Below are 19,480 nucleotides of genomic sequence, written 5' to 3'. Positions count from 1 at the left end.
AGGAGGTTCCACCATGCCTGCACAAGTCAAAGAGGTACGTGCATACGTGTGTGTGTGTGTGTGTGTGTGTGTCCTCCTCTTCCTCCTCTTCCTCTCCTGCAGAGATAGGAGAGTGCGTAGTGCCGCTGTCATGCAGGAGGCGTCAACTGCCTGCCGTTCGGTGCAGTCTCCTTGCGTTGCACGAGGAGAAGGATGAGGAGGTGCATGCTCACATCTTCATCAAGTGTGTGACTATATGGATGGACGTATGTGTGTGTGGGGGGGGAAGGAATCTATAGGCTGGTAAGGGTGCTGATCTTTGATTGTGTCAAGAGATGTTGCCCCAATGGGGAGGGATGCAAAGGAGGAATAAAACAGTGCCCGCGCACGCACACACACACACACACACGCGTACGCATGCACGCGTACACACAGTGTGGCGAGTGTGCTGCCATGATGTATCACGTTCAATCTGACCATGCAGCATTTAACTCTTTGAGGGGAAGCACAAAGTGGCTACGATGGGAACTTTTACTGGGTGAAAATACTTGATTTTCTTTTTCATTTTTTATTTTTTTTATTTTATTTTTTAATATGACGGCATTGTAGTGGGCTTTTTACTCCCATGCAGAGGGCACCCAACCTCTCCACTGATGGCAGTAAATCACATAAAATCATATAGCATAGTAAGACCTATTGTGACTTTCAATTATCGGCATTAAAATGTATTTCAAAAATATTTTGTATTCAGTTTAATGTAATAAAATTTATATTCTTGGCTTTGTTTAAATTTCAGTACATAAGACTTTGAATTAGTATCATAAAAATGGGTATTTTTTTTCAATTACATTCAATAATAAATTGAATATGATTATTTTATTTTGTAAATCGTGTTCTTATTTCTTAAATTTAATTATCTTAAGTGCAGTAAATTGGACCTATTGTGACTTTCCATTATCCTCATTAATTTTTTTTAATTAAATGCAATTTACAACCATTTTTATTTAACTTTAATTGCATTGTTTAATTGCAATTTTATCTATCTTGTTAATTTAATTTTTTTCCTTTTTATTTCTTTCCCCATTCTTCTTACTATATTTTAATCTTTTTTTTCTTTTTCCACTGTTGTTGTTGTTGTTATTATTATTATGAAATAAATGTAAACGGTTACCATAAAACAATTATTAACAGCGAAGGCAATTTTTTCATCCTTTTTTTTTAATCCCTTGTGAGGCGTTCAAGGCCGTTTTTTGTTTCCGAATTGACGCATCAATGCATTTAAGGCATGTGTACGCCGCTCATTGCGAGTGAATCGACCGATAGCAGAGCGGTGAACAAGTGGTGACATCATCACGTTTGAGTGAGACGAACGATGACAATCCATCGAAGAGACTTTGTGCAGCTGGCCTCAATAAGGATCCTTAGACGAACCCTCATGCGAGGTATACACATTTGAAAATGTTCCCTCCCTTGTGATCAAAGTCCGAAAAAGCCCGATTATCCGATGTCCTTGATAGATTATATTGAGCGATAATCCTGTGGTGTGGTGTGTGTTGAGTGATTTTTATATTTCGGGGAAAGAGATGGGGAGATCGGTGGAGGGAAAATCCCTCTTAACACACCGCACACCACAGGATAATCGGTCCAGATATAAGAGACATCCAATAATCAGGCCTTTGCTGACATTGCTGATTGGAAAAGGGACAAAAATTCAGCTGATTATCGGTGTTGTGTCTACTCTGCATGAGTCTCCTCCCAAAATCTCTCTGATGAGCACCTACACAAGTATTTATGATCGTAAATACCAAACAGATTTAACACTTACGATTGTCCTCTGAAACTGTGGGGCCAGTTTCACACCACATCACAGGATAATCACACCACATCACAGGATAATCACTCATGATAATCTTTTAAAGACATCTGCTAACTGGTCCTTTGCTGACTGATCAGACGGAGGAAACATTTATAAAGCTCAAATTTGGCCTGATTGTTGTATATCGTGCTTGACCCCAAAACACATACACACAGTAAATACAATATTTGCAATCGTAAATTTTGAACAGGTTTAACATTTACGTTTATCGGGCCTCACTGTTTCCAAACAGATCGGGGAGGAAAAATCACTCTGTTTGACTGTTTGAAAATCTCAAAAGTTTGACAACCAGACCTTTGCTGACTTTGATCAGAAAGGGGAGAAAAGAATGGTCAAATTCGGCCTGATTATCAGTATGTGTGTACTCCGCTTGAGTTTCCCAAACCTCGTAAACCTCTGTGCCGACAACACACATAAGTATTTGCAAACATTTATGACAGTCGGCCTCACCGTTTCCGAGCAGATCGGGGAGGAAAACTCCCTCTTAACACGCCGCATACCACAGGATAATCGCTCAGAATAATCTTTCAGATACATCCGAAAATCGGGCCTTTGTGGCTTTTGATCGTAAAAGCTGAAATTGGGCCAGATTATCAGTATGTGTGTTCTCCACTTGTTGTTTTTCCGTGCTCCAGTCAGATTGTGAGCGATCATCTCGACCTATTTGGCCGGGCGAGTGCACTTTTTAGTGACGCTGCAGTGACTTCTTTGAATAAGCTTTGAGTCAGAGCTGGCCTGGCGTCCCCTCTGGACCTTGACTCATCAGATCGAGGGGACGGCAACAAGCGGGGCCCTTTGTCTGTCCAGACGCTATCGCCCTCGCAATCCTTCATCAAGCTGTCTGCAGCGGACGCAGCTACCCCCCATAAAATATCCAATCAAGCACCCCCGGAAGGTGTTTGGGGGGGGGGGGTCATCGTTACGTGACCCTTCCATCTCCGCATTTTGGACGAGGCGATGAGTGACAAGAAGCGAGAGCTCTCGTGTCCTTTTTTTTTTTGTCGTGCAGCAGAGTTGAGTTGGGCACTTCAGAGCCGCAGAGCGAGGGACACAACGAGAGAGAGAGAGAGAGAGAGAGAGAGAGAGAGAGAAAGCAGAATTGGCGGAGTTGATTAGCGTTTCAACATTGTATCTGCACGCTCGTGCACTCTATTGCGCCTCCGTCCATATAACGGATGCGTTTCACGATAAAACTGCGTGGAACTGGATTCAAATGTTTTCATTTTTGTTTATTTCTATGACCAACTCCAGTCTGTTTTCTCCTCGCGTACAACAACATCAGTCTCATTATAAAGCTTCACATTTCTATAGCTTGTCTTCATTCGGGTCGCGGGTGTGCTGTCGCCTATCCCAGCTGACTTTTGCCGAGAGAAGCAGGGGCAAAACCTGGGACTAGTCGCCAGTCAATTGCAACGCACATAGACAAACAAGCATAACACCCGTGGACAATTGAAGGTCTTCAATTGACCTAAGGTGACTTTTTGGCGAGAGAATGTGGGTGCTGTTTGGACTGGTTCCTCTGGAGGCAATAATTTTGTAAGCTAGTGGGGCAGTGCCCCATGTGCCCTCTGTGTTAAATATAAAACCCATATTGGAACAATCTGTTGTTGTTTTTTTCACCACAGCGCCATCTGCTGGATGGATTGCACTAACACCTCATCTAAAATCAATGCAGCATGTTTCTTACGGCGCTGTCACGTTATTTCTTTTGACATTTGTCTGGGATATGATGTCTTATACGCCACGTTTACTACATTTAATCATCCCCCGCAATGGTGTCATGGACCATTTGTCATGGATTTTCAAGGGACGCAATTAAAAGGCTGTCAAGAGTGAAACATAATCAAATATGGATATGGATTTCCTCCCACATACACATGACGGAAGTTAGCGACAGGCTAACCAAGTCTGCAGTCTCAAAAGACTTATACTACATATTGTTATTATATTTGTTTATTTTTTCCTCAATTGTTTCAATTGAAATGCTATTTCATGGACATTCGTTAGCGATATGCCACTTTAACTTTAACAAAACAACAACAACAAAAAACAAGCTCCATTTAGCCCCAAAAAACAAGGACGAGTCAATCAAGACAAACGGAGTGAATGTTGTTCTGCAGTTGGTTTCCTATTTCTTTCTTTCCCTCATTTTTATCGTTCCCTTTTGCACAGCCCTTTAAGACGTTAACTGTCATTTTGAGTCGCTATCAAAAGAAAGAAATGTGCTCAGACGAATCGCTGCGGAAAGTTTGGCAAAGTGCAGAGAAAGGACACGCTTGTATACGGTATGAAAGTTCAGCAACAGCTTGTCGTGCTTCTAAGAGGAAGAACACCACTTTCCCGATGTTTATCGGTCCAATTGCAAAATGTGTTTGTGCTGACAGGGAAGGTTTGAAATGGTGCTGAGCTGTCATCCCTCAACTGTTCGTGCGTGTGTGTGGTGTTTAGGAGCAGAGCTCAGAGGGGCCTCCTGCACTGTCGCCCTCGCAAAAGGCGAAACACGCGACGGTGGATCGGCCGTCCGCCGCCAACAACAGCGACGAAGTGGACACGTCCGTCGCCTCCGCCATGACGTCCACCAACGACAGCTCCACTGAGGCTGGCACGCCTCTGCAGACCGACACGGAGGTGCGCCGCTCACTAGAGATTTTAAGGACGTAATCGTTGAAGTCCTCATGTTGAAGTAAAAAAAAATATATATCTTTTTAAGTGCAAGACCCTGAGATAATTCAGGAAAATTCATTTCAATCAATGCACTTTGCTTCAGTTCAATTGAACTCAAGTCAAGTTCCTTAAACCGGATTCAAATCCACTTTGGTTGACTCCACTTCCCTTCACTTCGCTCCACTTCAACTCACGTTCCATTCCACTTCAACTTAGTTGCATTCCCTCTGACCCGTTGAACAACCAAACCATACCAAAGGTACAGTAATGCCGATGCACTTTTCACACCAAGGACATTTAGAACCATGGTGCGCATACATTTACGACACCCAACAGATTCCAAACACTTCAAATGTAGGCCGAATCAGCGCGATCAAAATGCAAAACCAGACATGTCTGTCCATGTTCATCTTCTTCAGAACATTGGCTGGACCTTGACATTTTCATTAGACTCAAACATAAACTTATTTTCAATTAAGGTGGGGTCATTACTCCTTGGCAGCAAAGAGGGTCTCGTTAATTAACGGTAGCACACATTAATGGCGGGCAAGATGATGAGGTGTGATCGTCGCCATGGGAAATAAGCGGGGGCTCACGGTACGCTTCCAATGCTCCGTTGCAAGTTCTTATGCTGCCTGTAAGGCAGAGCTGGGCAAACTTTCGTGGCCACATCAAGGGACATACTTGATTTTTTAAATGGACAGATGGGCCTGGTCATTCGTAATTTCATTTTTTTATTGCTATATTATTCACAATAATAATAATGTGTATATAACAATACATTATAATTAACCAATTTTTGGGGCAGCAAGTATTCGAGGCCTCTTGATGTAAATTCTCAGTGGGCTGGATTAAGGAACAGAGCGGGCCGTGTGAGGCACCCGGGCCACAGTTTGCCCACCCTTGCTGTAAACGCACATAGACACATAATCTCATTAAATGTAGCGATATTTATATTTATATTTATATAATATTTGTCGGTTCCCTAGGAGTTGAAGGCTGTGGATCAGCAAGCCGAGCAGACGACGCCAGACGACTTGCAGCAGGAGAACCTTCAGCCGTCAGACGCGTCGGTCCGAGCAGAAGACGAGCAGATTCCTGAGGTTGAACCGTCTCACGCACCCGTGACGACAGCCACTCAACTGCTTCCTCAGCCCAGTGATCCTCAGCCGGTCACCTCGGACAACCAGAACCGGGTTTACGCCCTCCCCGACGGCTACAGAGCCCTCGGGGGGGATTTACGCGCCGGCTACGGCAGCCTGTCCCGTGGCAGCGCCGCCCTCCACGGCTACTGGCCGAGCAAAAACTTCCAGCCCGGGGCACACTTCACGTTGCCCTTCCTGAGGGACAGCTACGCCCCGGCGGGATTCAGCAGCCCGACGGGCAACGACGGCCTCAGGGACCAGTCTGGCAACCCCGTGGACGTGAGGAACGACCACCCGGCGGCGACTTACGCCACCTTGGGAGGGATTCACAACTTCAGGCCCATTACGACCATGGAGCTCCTCAGAGAGCCCTCCAGAACCAGGTAACAAGATTATTGAGTCGAAGAAACAGTTCCGGTTCTCGGGGACATCAAAACAACAGCGGCGTGTCACTTGCCACATGCATGAGTAACTGAATCGAAACCAACAAGACACACAACACAAACATGATTGGCGATACGAATATTTCAACAAATTAAACTCATATCTCAAGGCACCGCTGTATCTGTTTCCAAGTAAAACGCCAGAAAAACAAATGCTCAAGTAAAGATAGTATCGATGAAAATATGTCAAATGTTTTTTTTACTTTGTTACTTCCCATCACTGGTGCTGATGATACACCACCGCATGCCTTTGTCAATGGGTCCCACCACCAACGTGTTGTTTACTGTTTATATTCTTTGGCGTCTCTAGAAGTGGCTACGATGACGCCTTCATGGCTCAGCTGGAGGGCAACCTGAACCCTTTCTTCCAGGCCGTGTGCCGAGCGCAGACCCTGCAGTTCCCCCACAAGCGCAGCAGCATGGTGAGCCTGGACAGCATCCGCAGGGACCCCCGCTGGAGGGACCCCAACCTGCGCGAGGTCATCTCCATGCTGGGCCACCCGATGGACCCGGTCAAGTCCAACGCCGCCGCCTACCTGCAGCACCTGTGCTACGAGAACGAGCGCATCAAGCACGAGGTGCGCCAGCTGAACGGCGTGCCCATGCTGGTGGACCTGCTGGACCACCCCAAAGCCGAAGTCCACCGAAAGGCCTGCGGAGCCCTGCGCAACATATCCTACGGGAAGGATCACAACAATAAAATGGCCGTCAAGAACTGCGACGGCATCCAGGCTTTGGTCCGACTGCTGAGGAAGACGAGCAGCATGGAGGTCAAAGAGTTAGTGACAGGTACGGTTCTAGCTTTTGTAGCCATCGCATCCCAAAACTGATCTGCTCGGAAATCGATTAGGGCCCACAGTATTAAATGTCGAACATTTATATGTATTATTATTATTATTATTATTTTTTTTTTTACAATTTAGCCGATTTTTAAAATGTGATGCACCCACATATGACAGTGGGAAAAAAAATCAGCAAGTGTGTGCTTACTGCTTCAATCTTCTTCAGCTAATGTTAGCTAGCCACGTTAGCTGAATTAATAACAACTTCAAGTCACGGCTAAGTGTTTTAGCTAATGTTAGTTGAATAAATAACAATATCAAGTCACAGGTAAGTGTTTTAGATAACGTTAGCCAGCCACGTTAGCTGAATAAATAAGAATATGGAGTCACGAGTAAGTGTTCTTATGTGTGTGGGCAGAGAGGTTCGGAGGTGACTGCAAACTGCCCGCGTAGTCTTGACCAAACCAGAAGTCTGTTGTAGTAACAATACTGTCCTGTGAGAGGCAGCATGGTGCCACAGGGGAGCCGCAACTGCCGGAAAATACAAAGAAGAAGACAGATACATTCGATATTCGGGCCTTTGCTGACTTTGATCGCAACGGAGGGAAATTGCTCAAATTTAACGTGATTGTCAGTACTGTATGTCTATACAGAGAACTTCAGTTCAGTAAGTTGCTGTAATATTAGTCATTTTTTTGTAGAGGATAAAGAATATATGCCTGTGAGTATTGTTATATTTTCAGTCTGCATGTGTTGTCCCACCATTTGTGTTCAAATATCTGTTGCTTAAATATAGCCGCTAACTGTTACCATGTCAGTGACATTTTCAATTGAGGTTAGCATTTAGCGTATTTTGCTTGTTTTAAATACACAGCACGTGGAATTGTCTCAGTTTTTTTTTGTTTTTGTTTAGTTTGTTAGTAAACTTCAACTGGGAGTGGCATCAAACAGCTTTTTGACGAAATGTTCAGTCTTTGCCAAACTGCTGCTTGTTGTGAAGTCAGTTGAATTAAGTTTAAAGGCACTTCTGTACTGTTTTATTGTTGACTTGGTCGCCCCCACACACCTCCAGGCACCCTGTGGAACCTCTCGTCGCACGAGCCCCTGAAGATGACGGTCATCAACCACGGCCTGCAAACGCTCAACGAAGAGATCATCATCCCCCACTCGGGCTGGAGGAGCGAGCCGGGTGGAGGCGCCGAGTGGACCACCGTCTTCAAGAACACGTCGGGATGTCTGCGGTAACCTCGGCCGCCGTCAGGCAATAAACGAGAGGCGGCTGTTAAATTTGTACTTTTGATGAATGAGGACATTTTTTGGGGGGGTGGGGGGGGGCGCTTTTGATGAAAGACGATGTCGTTGCCATAGGAACGTCAGCTCGGACGGAGCCGAGGCCAGACAGCGGCTGAGGGAGTGCGAAGGGCTCGTGGATGCGCTATTGCACGCCCTTCACTCAGCTGTGATCAGAAAGGACACGGACAACAAGGTCGGTGGTCAATGGCGTACCCCACTTCTCTCAGCAAATGCCATCTTCGGTCTATTGAACACTGTAAAGTGTCCACAGGGGTGGATGTAAGTGTGAATGCTTGTTGTTTGTCTAGAATCTAGATGTACCCTACGATTCTAGGGCGTACCCCACTTCTCTCGCCAAAAGTGAGTTTAGCGTCATTGAAGACCCTAAATTACAGACAGATGTATGCATGAATGGTTGTTTGTCTACAGTAGACGTGCCCTGCGATTGATTGGCAACTAGTGCAGGGTGTACCCCACTTCTCTTACCAAAAGTCTTTTTGGGCTAATTGAAGCCTCAAAATTATACTTGGGTCTGTATGTGAATGCATGTTTTTTTTGTATGCGCCCTCCAATTGGCTGGCGACCAGTTCAATGTGTGTCCCGCTTCTCTCGCCAAATGTCAGCTTTGGTTCATTAAAGACTCTAAATTTGTTCATAAACCAGTCCGACCTCTCTTGGCTAAAGCCAGCTGGAATCGGCGCCAGCTCACCTGTGACCGTAATGAGGACAAGGGCGATAGGAAATGGATGGATGGATGGATGAAGCAAAAATAATCATTTGCTGGATACATCGGGGCAGTGCCCCACTTGCCCCGAGCTCTGCGTTGTGTACGTTCCACAATGGAGCTCTGCACATGGACATTTGCTGATTTAATAGTTGGCTGGCAAATGATGGAAGTTGATGTCAGAGCAAGTACGAAGAGGCTCAGAGGGGGGCAGGAAGTGTCACATCTCATTGCCGTGATGTTGTTTTGGATGCAGCCACTCACTGGAGGGGCTGGGGGGCTGCAAATGTTAAAATCCTATTGGCTCCGAGTCAGGAAGCATTACTTTTATGTGTCATTAAAGCGTCACACTCCATCAAGTTAATTGTGACTATGCACCACTGTTGCCAAGTGCAATACGCTCCTCACGCACGCACGTACGCACACACTCTATCGCCATGCTGCAGGAACGCAAATTAACGAGACATTTAATTGACGACGGTTAACGCACGGGAATCCTTCTTGTGCGTTATCTCCCGTTTAGTCGGTGGAAAACTGCGTGTGCATCCTGCGAAACCTTTCCTACCACGTGCACAAGGAGGTGGCGGGCGTGGAGCGCCTGCAGGAGCCGCACGTCACGCAGCTCATGAGGTCAGTGGCGCCACACCGGAAGAAGAACAACGACGAGCCCGACTGCTTTGGAGGCAAAACACCCAAAGGTGGGTGCGGGCCACCTTTTTTATAACCTCTCTTTAATCGCCACATTTTTTTTTTTTTGGGGTCCAGTCATTATTATTATTGCACGCTTCTGAGGGATTCATTTGCGGAGCGGCAGGCGTGATACGTAAAAAAAGAAAATGAGAAATGAGATATGAGCAAATCAAACATGGAGCCTGGAGAAGAGATTAGGTGGGAAAATCGATATGAAAATTTCATTTAGACACACACACACACACACACACAATCAATAATAAGGACTGAAAAAGGGGACGACAATGTGCAAAAAGCCAATTTTAGTTATGCGGATTTAAAAAAAAACATTTCGTGCTTATTTTATTTTTTAAGTACAGTGGTGTCTTGAGATACGAATTTCATTCGTTCGACAACCACGCTCATAACTCAAAACACTTTCTCAAATCATCTTTCACCACTGAAATTAATGGAAATGCCATTTATCCGTTCCAGCCTTAATTTCTTTGTTCTTTATTTTATTTTATTTTTTAGTTTCACACCTTATAATCAAGCTTATTTATTCTGATATTCTGTCATTCTGTTAATATTTTATTCTAAAATCAAATTTATATACTTAGTTATACTTTTCTTTCAAAGTGCTGAAAAAAAATATGTATTTTTTAAAAGGTATTGTTTAAATTGTATTATTATATCTGTTATTACATTAGGAAGCCTGATTTTGTAAGTCATTATTATTATTATCATTATTATTATTATTTTCATCAGTGAAAGGGAAATTTAGTTGAGCGTTTGCTGTATAATACATGTATAATATAATAATACAACAACAATAATAACACTATCACTATACACATTGTAATGATAATAAAGATAATAATAGTTAGAATTAATTTTAATTAATACACACAATTATTATTATTATTATTTTTATTATTATTATGACTACTACTACTACTACTACTACTGTGTGTATAGTGAGTGTAAATTCAAGGTCCCCTTCAGGGATCATACTATAGCAAAAATAATAATGAAAAACAATAATACACTATTTTATTATATTAACCTAAAGCAGTAGATGACACTTGGACAACTAAACATGCCGCTTCTCCCTGTCCTTTCGCTGCTCAATATAGGTCAAATATAATTTAAAAAAAAAAAATTTCAGATATGAGTAGTGGTTTTGATAAAAATTCCTAGAAGAATGTGTATAACATAAACACATGAGTCTATACAATTATGTTTCCGAAATCAAAGGTATGCGCCACCATAGCACCAAGTTATTAGTTTGATTTATGATGAAGCGATCAGTATTTGGTTATAAATGCTTTATTAATGATTAATAAAGCGTTACAAAGAACAGTCTTAAAACTATGCGAGGTGTGGTGTGGAGTCATTTCCTTAATGTGTGCTTGTCCTCTCTCTTGATAGTCAAACTAAATTAGATTTGTAAATGATGGGGAAATGACCATAAAATATATCATAAATAAACGTGTATTTTAATAAGAGCACATAATTACAGAGAGTTTCCACGGAATGTATCACACCGGTGGGTTTTGTGTGCGCTGTAATCTCGCTAACATGAATCTTTTCTTTCTTTCCATCATGTTCTTCAGAGGAGTGGTTCAGTCATGGTCAGTAACTGCTTCTTTCATATTTTTACATTGCATTTCATCTATTGGTTTAAAAAAAAAAAAAAAAAAAAAAAAAAAGGTTTTATGACAATTCCCCAGCAAACACAAATGAGATTATCGCACGAGGACCTCCCCGATGTACAGTAAATCATCACGGTCAAGCGCGGAGGCACCGGCTTGCTTATTTGCTTTGTATGCGTGACGCTGCGGTGGGCTGCGAGGGGGGGGGTACTCGTTGAAATGCAAGACCACGCGTCAGCACCTGCCCCGCTCGAGGAACGCTTGCATTACTGCAACGGAACGACCCGGCAGCTGCGAGAGGACCGCTATCCCCCCGTCCATATGCTGCTATTTTCACGTCGCTGAGCATTGCGGGTGTCCAAATTTCTTGGATTGTGTCGCGGCGTAGACGCTTAAAACGTGGCTGGAAAAAAGAGGAGTGCAGATGTCATCCCACGCTGCGGCCCCGCCAATGCAAATCGAGCATGTTCCGGAAGCTTCTACTCGTGGACGCGTGACTCAGTTTGAGTTTAATCATGCAGCAGCTAACCTCCTTATGAGCAGTTTATGACTTCCGCCAAGCATTTTAATCCAATAAAAGTTTGCATTGAGCAAGAAGAGTTTCGTTTTGGTGAGGATCTGGGAAAAAAATATTTTGCAAATTGTGGTGTTATACCTCACTTAAGACAAATAAACGCTTCCCTCAAATAGTCAAACAAACAAATATGAACAGTAAAACTTGGCATTTAAACAGGGTCGTGCAGACTTTTCCTATCCGCTGTATGCAGGATGTAAAATTAGTTGCTGATCCAAACTAGGATAGTTCATCCTTTCAGATTTCTCCTATGGTGTTATTGTCAGCACTCTGCAAGACTTAATGTGTGTTTCGGCATCGCAGGTTTGAAGTTGCTGTACCAGCCCGAGGTGGTGAGGCTTTACCTGTCTCTGCTCGGCTGCAGTCACAACAGCAACGCTGTGGAGGCGGCCGCCGGAGCCCTGCAGAACCTCGCCGCCGGACACTGGACCGTGAGTGGGCGCTCGCTTCTCGGTGCGCGGACCGGCGAATTGCCTTTAGACCGGGTTTTTTGTCCTCGTAGTGGTCCAGCTACATTCGGGCCACGGTGCGCAAAGAGAAGGGTCTGCCCATCCTGGTGGAGCTGCTGCGCTCCGACGTGGACAAAGTGGTGCGAGCGGTGGCCATCGCTCTCCGTAACCTGGCCATGGACCGACGCAATAAAGACCTGATAGGTAACTGCCGGAAAGTATTCATAGCCTGGTTGGTACGGACAGTTGGGATTTAGTTTGCCTGCAGCAGAGGTGGCAAAAGTACTCACAGTCTGTACTGAAGGAGAAGTACAACTCAGCTTTCTTCGGAGCGGACTTGAAAAAAAAAACAAAAAAAACGCAGCTGTAGTGCTGTACATAATAATTATTGAACATAAAACACAATAAATAATAACTAACCAATCAACAACAACAAAAAACAAGCAACATATTATTTTCTAATTAAAATATACTTCTTTAATAACAAACTCCTGCAAGCGCCTCGTCTCCCCAAATACAGATGCTATTATAAAAAAAATTAAAGAAAATACTATATACTAAAATAGAAATAGGCAACGCAGGGCAAATGTATTTATTTAGTGCATCGTACACAAGGAACCTCAACTTGCATTACATCATTAAAGCATTTCAAAACAAAGCGCAAAAGACATTTCAAAACAAAGTACAGAAAAATAAAAGACAGCTTAGTAAAAATTTATAGTGCAAGAAAGATGTTTTTGATTTTTTTTTTTTTGCTCAAAATGTCATAGTCATAAGCATGAGGGGAAAAAAAAGGTTTGCACATTGACTTCATTTCTGTTCCACTATTTGAGTCTGTAGATCTCAGAGCCCTACTGGGTTTATATTCAGGACCATTTAGTATTTGTCCTTCAATACTTCCCACAACTGGCCCGCAGGCAGCTACGCTCTGAGGGACCTGGTGTCCAATCTCCCGTGCGGCCAGCAGCGGCCGGCCAAGAATCTGGAAGGGGACACGGTGGTGTCGCTCCTCAACACCATTCACGAGATCATCAGCGACAGCCAGGAGAACGCGAGGGCGCTCATCCACGGGCACGCCGTCCAGAAACTGGTGGCCATCAGCAGATCGAGGTGAAACTTGCAGAAGACAAACTTTTCCATCATCCTAAAATCACAACTTTTTTCTCGTAACATTAAAACTTTCATTATTATCGTCAAAAGGTGAGCCTTTTCTTGTAAAAATACAACTTAATTGTATTATTCATGTAGACGTACTTGTTTCCCCCCATAATATTATGACTTAATTCAAAATATTTTGTTCTCTAGAAATTACAACTCTATCGTCGCAAATGTACTACTTTATTCTTTTATATTTACAAATGTATCCTCGTAAAATTGCGACTTTATTATCTGTGTCAATACTAATCTATTCTCACAGTGACGATTTACAATTCGACGCAGTATTTAATCTTTGAATGCATTTTGGTGACATTTGGAAATGTCCAACTTGCCACTTTTCTTTAATCAGATCAGGGCATATTATATTGCTTAATGCTTTTTGTTTTTGTTGTTTTTTTGTTTTAATTCAGCCAATCAGCACGTGAAACTAGGGCCGCCTCCCACGTGCTACAGACCATCTGGGCCTACAAGGACCTGAGGAACGCCCTCAACAAGGCGGGCTGGAACAAAAGCCACTTTAAGGTATCAAGGACATATTTGTTATGAAGGAGACATGTTTTTTTCCCACAATTGAATGGCGAGTACGTGCCACTGTTTTAGTAACACTTTCCCACTTGACGGGTGGCCAAAGCATGAGACACTCAACAAAACACAAGCCATTAAAAAGTCAATTTTCCATAATATGTCTCCTTGAAGTGAATGCAGCAAAGTGAGAGAAAAGTGTATTTTTGCGATATTTTTGCCGACTGTCTTCCAAAGCCGACAGCAACCGGAGCGCCGAAGAAATCCAAGAGTGTAAAGCAAAGCGGCGACGACATCACTTTGCCTCTCATGGACAAATCCCAAGGTCAGACAACATTTGTGCGAGGTTTTTCATGAATTTTAAATGTTATTTGGTAATTGTCTACCAAAGCAAAATGGGTGGTGAGAAAGCTGTGCTCAAACAGACCAGAGGGGGGGCTTAATTTGTTAGGGAGGCGTGAAGGCAGCGATGCGTCGTCAAGGTTATCGGCACACAGACGTATCAGCGCTGGAGGCAGGGCTGACTCCCTGCATTCTAAAGAGTTCAGAGGTGCAAGTAAGTCACATGTGTGCAAATGAAGTCTCGCGTCTTAACCTTCACATTTTATGCAAGTTACTGTGGGGTCCTTGAGGCCCTTTCCCCGTTCATTTGAAGCACTTTTTTTCGTGGCCTAAAAACACTCAGTACAGCACCATCTTATTGGAAATAAATGTAAGTTTACCTAAACTTAACTTTAAACATTTCTGCGATGGTCTAATACTGCCATGAAAGTGCCGCGATCGTTAATCCGAAGTCCGTTGTTTCCGGGTCCGTTAAACCGAGCTTCCAATGCACTTGGGTTAGGCAAATCATAAGGCAGTTAATACTCAGTTAATACTTATATTTGCACATAAGACATTTTGGACTCAGGATCTGTTCAGAGAACCCCCCACCCCCATTTGCAGGTTGCAGGGTAAAGGGATTGAGCCCTGCCGCGAATAGTAAAAATCTGAGAATAATTGACAGCTCCCTTAAAAGTAGTTTGTAATTGTGTATAGATGCCACAGGATGGCAGCAAAGCACTTAAAATGGGAGAGGACCATAAAGCACCAACAACCTGCATCTAGCACACTGGTGTCAAAGTGGTGGCCCGGGGGCCAGATCCGGCCCGCCACATCATTTTATGTGGCCCGCGGAAGCAAATCAAAATTGCACATTGTGTTCTGGCGTAATACCATTGAGATATTTGCAAGCAATTTTTTGTTACCAATACCCCTTTGAAAAGAAATGTAATAGTTGAAAAACATGTTTTTATCGGCTTCTGATTTCAAAACTGGCTATTCATTAATATGCTGTGTATGCTGTATGTAATTACAGTATAGGAGGTCATCTTTCATTTATATGGGTTCACAGTTGTAGCGGCCCTCCGAGGGAAGCCATAACTACAATGTGGCCCGTGACAAAAAAACTTTGACACCCCTGATCTAGCATGTACACAATCATGAACCCATGTTACATGAACAACTGTATTCAGTAGTTAAATTATTCAACATAAACAAAACACCTTCACATGAGGCTCATCAATAGTATTAGCTAGCATACTAGCCAACATAACATGCTCACAAAAGCTGTTGTGACATCACACGATTGGTATTTACACACGATAACAAATGTTGGCGAATACAGGCAAATTGTAACAGCAAAGTAAATGACACGGATTCGTAGTAGCTGCATCGGGAGAGAAGCAGAAAGTCCGAGTTTCACTTTTGATGGTGCACAAGATGCATTCAAGGACCACCCCAAAAAAAAAAATGTCAAATGCAGTTGAAAAAACGCTATCAATGAATTAAACCTAACAACAACACCAAGATTCCACCAGATAGCACCAAAGAAATACATGTATTGCTTTAGGCCTGAACAAAAAAACAGTGAAAGATAGGTTGGCTTGCAACATCTGCAAATATGCAAATTTGCAAATAGTACTCGTGGCAGTGCAGACTTTTTTTTTATTACAGCCGCTCTTTAATAAGCCGACCTCACCAAGGTCCAACTGTTCATGACTCGCCTCGTGACAAAAGTGCATTTGAATAATAAGCCAATGAAAATGTACAATTCGTCATTGAAAACCTTTGAGATCAGAAGAGGTTTTACAGGTTTTATGAAGCTTTTCTGTCGGTGAAGGCTTCTAGCACAAAATGAAATGTTGCAATGTTGGGCCGCACGCTGGGACCGAATCTCGGTCCTCGTGTTCTTGCTTGTCTACTCTGGTTTCCTCCTACATTCTACAGACATGCTTAAATTAACTGAAGATTCTTAAATTGTCGATAGGTGTGAGTGTTCATGTTTGTGTCTCTGTGCCCTCCAATTGACTGGCAACTTGTCTCGATGTACTCCTGTTCTCTTGCCAGAAGTCGGTTGAGGGTCACTGAACACTCCAAATTGTCCATAAATCGGAATGTGAGTGTGAAAAATAACAACAATAATAAGAAATTTGGTTTAGAAAGCTCAAAGAATAAGAATTGTTTGTGAAGACATTTTTTGAGAAGTTGTAATATGATAAGAAGAAAAGTAGCATAATTACAAGAAAACTATTGAAATAGAGATGCAATGTCTCAAGAAAAAGAGAAGTCATAAAACACATACAGTATACATGAATGGTACCAGAATAAAATCTTAATCTCACGAGAATAAAATCGTAATGTTACGCGAATCAAGTCCTAATGTTTCGAGTGTTACATTGTTATGTTTGGAGAATAAAAACGTAAGGTTAACCGAAAATAAAGTTGCAATGTTACTGGAATAATGTTGCAATGTTTAGAATATGGTCGTAATGCTACGAGAATAAATTCATCACGTCACAAGAATAAAGTCGGAATGTCACGAGAATAAAGTCGTAACATTACGAAAAAAAAAAAAAAGTTGCGCAAATTCCCCATACAAATGTGACTGACTGACTGACTGGCGCTTTGCCGCCCCCTTAGCAATGCCGGCCTGTGCGGCCGCACATGGTGCGCGTGGCAGAATCCGCCACTGCATTTCTATAAACAGTGTACATGCTATATTATTTATATTATTACAATACAGTATTTGTTTTTCAGATATGTTTTCCAGCAGTTTAGAGACAAACGACAGAGTGGAAGATGGAATTGCAACTGTCGTTGAAAGAGACGCTGTCCCGGTAAAACCATCATCATACCACACCTCAGTGTACAATGGTGCCTTGAGATACGAGTGCCTCGACTTACGGATTCTTCCGATACCAGCCGTCGTTCGGTCGATGTTTTGCTTTGACTTGTGAGCGCACACGTTCACATTACAATAAGCATTACTTGGGCAAATAGTCAACAATTCTACAAAAAAGGGAACAATTCTTCGCAAAAGAGGCTTCAAGCTGTTTATTGTTCACATTTTGTGTCAAACTAAAGCTAAAACAAAGATAAATTCACCTTGTGTATTTACAACAACCACATAGCTTAGCCTCTCAGTCCGCTAGCTTAATGCGAACGCTAAATAGCATCTGTATTGTGGAGCTACAACCCTTTAAGCAATGGATTGAACAAAAACGGTGCAGCCGCACATGTCGACAGACAATATAACAGCGCTCACAGTCATATATTCTTTATCCTCTGCGAAGAATGACAACGAACAACTACTGATGAACTGGGTTGAAACGTGTCAATGAATAGTTCATCTCGCCCTGTCTTACACTTCCCCCAGGGGGCCAAGGTGGGCACACCAAAAAAGCAGCACAATTTATGCAGTGTGTCAAAAACTGAAATTCTTTTCCATTCTATTGCATTATGTCGCTGTCATTATGTCATGTCTTGACAAAGAACAATATTATGGAGTGCGATGTTTCCTGAAGGCACCACTGTGTTTCTTATTTTGCATGCTATCGAACACGATTGTAGCGTATAGCAACGCCGAGCCTGCTTGTTTACGCCACGTCCAATAATGTTCGCATATCTGTCCCTCCCCCCCGTGCAGGCGATAAGCGAGAGGAAACACTTCATCCGAGCTGGCAGGCCCGCCGTGGGCCTCGTGGATAACAAACCTCCGCCGCTGGACTCGTGGGTGTGAACGCCACAACGCGGCCATTTAACAGTCCGACACCATGACAGGCGGTAGACACGCTCTCTAGCGGCCCACATGCACATTTATGCAAGTTGACCCGACGTATAGAAACAACAATTCCAGTACCAGTAGTTTTTTGTTTTGATCCTAGGGAATGACGTGCCAAATATTTATCAATAAGATGCTTATCTGTTCCTAGATTTGATAAGATTCCCCATATATATATTTTAGAAGGACGATCATGTTAAAAACCATCATAGACATACGGTATGAAATAGTCTTAAATATGCAAGCCGCGGGAGACGTCAGACTCCAAAGACACTTTAGTTTCACCGCACACAAAAAAAAAACACTTTGATGAGATTAAGCTGCTAGTTTATAATTCTTTTTTTTTTTTTTCAATGTTCAGACTTTGAAGAAGAAAGATTCAGGTGAGAAATTATAGTGAAAATATTTTGGATTACTTGTCGTTTATTAGAATTAAAACGAGCCTGGTGGTCGTCAAGGGTGGTGTACTATCACTGCCAAAATAAATAAATAGCCGTTTTCATCCTGGTTAAGAATGACTAAAAATAATAATAATACATCACTCTGATTAATTTGATATACAGTAATACTCACAAATTGTGTGTGCCATTTGAGGAACTGCGCCCTCTCCCCCTTTGATTCCTGAGATGAGATGTTTAAATGTGTAAACAAAAGGACTGTTAATAAGCTAAATGGATGCATTTATATTGTGATATTTATTATATCTAACAGCCATGTTGAGAATCCGAGCTTTTAGACGCGTCCGAGCCGCACCACCAGTCAGTCAGTGGTCCTTTACGTTCAATACGAGTCTGGTTTGTAGTCGCTCGCTCCTTTTTTTTTTTTTTTTTTTTTGCATTGCGATGTTGAATGAAAATAAATTACGTGCAGAATTTCTCATTTTTATCCGTCTTATCTTTTCCGCACTTATGGAAAAATGGCTTCCTGGGAGACCTTTATTGGGTTTAATCATAATTAAAAGCAGAGTAACCAATTTGGGTCACAACAGCAGCATATGTTGTTTGTTGAAGCTGCTCATGTTTCTTGGCAGTCGCTGCACTGCAACATTTCACAAAGAGTAAATCGCTATTTCTAGCCAGACTTAAAAAGGGGGGGGGGGAAAATAATTATAATGTTATAAAAAAAGTTGTATTTTTACAAGAAAAAAAAAAGCACTTGCCAAGATCCTCAACAGTCCTTATCTTAACGCATACTGTATACATTTTTGCGTGTAATATTATCCACATATTGTAAATATAATATTTTTTGTTTGTTCTCAAATATTTACCTTTTTTAAAAAATAAAATTTCAACCTTTTCTTATTGCATTTTTATTGTAATTCTTGTTAAAATCAATATTTTCCCCACAGGAAATTACAACTTTCTGCCATAAAATTACAACTTTATTTTCATATGATTATGGCTTTTTTGCCCCTCTAAAACAAATATGACTGTTCTTGCAAGAGT

At 42.5% G+C, this 19,480-nt stretch overlaps 1 protein-coding gene across 3 annotated transcripts in view; it reads left to right on the top strand.

The window, feature by feature from the left end:
- The window catches only part of arvcfa (ARVCF delta catenin family member a), a 19,486-nt gene extending 145 nt beyond the window's left edge, over positions 1-19,341 (top strand). The window contains exons 1-15 of one of the 3 annotated variants that reach the window (XM_061798912.1): positions 1-34; positions 4,304-4,483; positions 5,509-6,047; positions 6,418-6,896; positions 7,962-8,130; positions 8,258-8,375; positions 9,430-9,604; positions 11,192-11,209; positions 12,108-12,235; positions 12,307-12,457; positions 13,171-13,363; positions 13,822-13,933; positions 14,171-14,258; positions 17,012-17,091; positions 17,901-19,341. The exon at positions 1-34 is cut by the window's left edge and continues 138 nt beyond it. In XM_061798912.1, coding sequence (XP_061654896.1) covers positions 14-34; positions 4,304-4,483; positions 5,509-6,047; positions 6,418-6,896; positions 7,962-8,130; positions 8,258-8,375; positions 9,430-9,604; positions 11,192-11,209; positions 12,108-12,235; positions 12,307-12,457; positions 13,171-13,363; positions 13,822-13,933; positions 14,171-14,258; positions 17,012-17,091; positions 17,901-17,993 — 2,544 coding nt within the window. In that variant the 5' untranslated portion in view covers positions 1-13 and the 3' untranslated portion in view covers positions 17,994-19,341. Of the gene's footprint in view, positions 35-4,303; positions 4,484-5,508; positions 6,048-6,417; positions 6,897-7,961; positions 8,131-8,239; positions 8,376-9,429; positions 9,605-11,191; positions 11,210-12,107; positions 12,236-12,306; positions 12,458-13,170; positions 13,364-13,821; positions 13,934-14,170; positions 14,259-17,011; positions 17,092-17,900 lie in introns of all 3 variants that reach the window. The other 2 variants (XM_061798910.1, XR_009791995.1) reach the window with 2 other exon arrangements.
- Positions 19,342-19,480: the final 139 nt, after the last annotated feature.

Source organism: Phyllopteryx taeniolatus, chromosome 15 (genome assembly GCF_024500385.1).
Source record: "Phyllopteryx taeniolatus isolate TA_2022b chromosome 15, UOR_Ptae_1.2, whole genome shotgun sequence".
NCBI classification, from domain to species: domain Eukaryota; kingdom Metazoa; phylum Chordata; class Actinopteri; order Syngnathiformes; family Syngnathidae; genus Phyllopteryx; species Phyllopteryx taeniolatus.
Note: the sequence above shows the minus strand (reverse complement) of the source record. Positions and strands in the feature narration are given on the sequence as shown.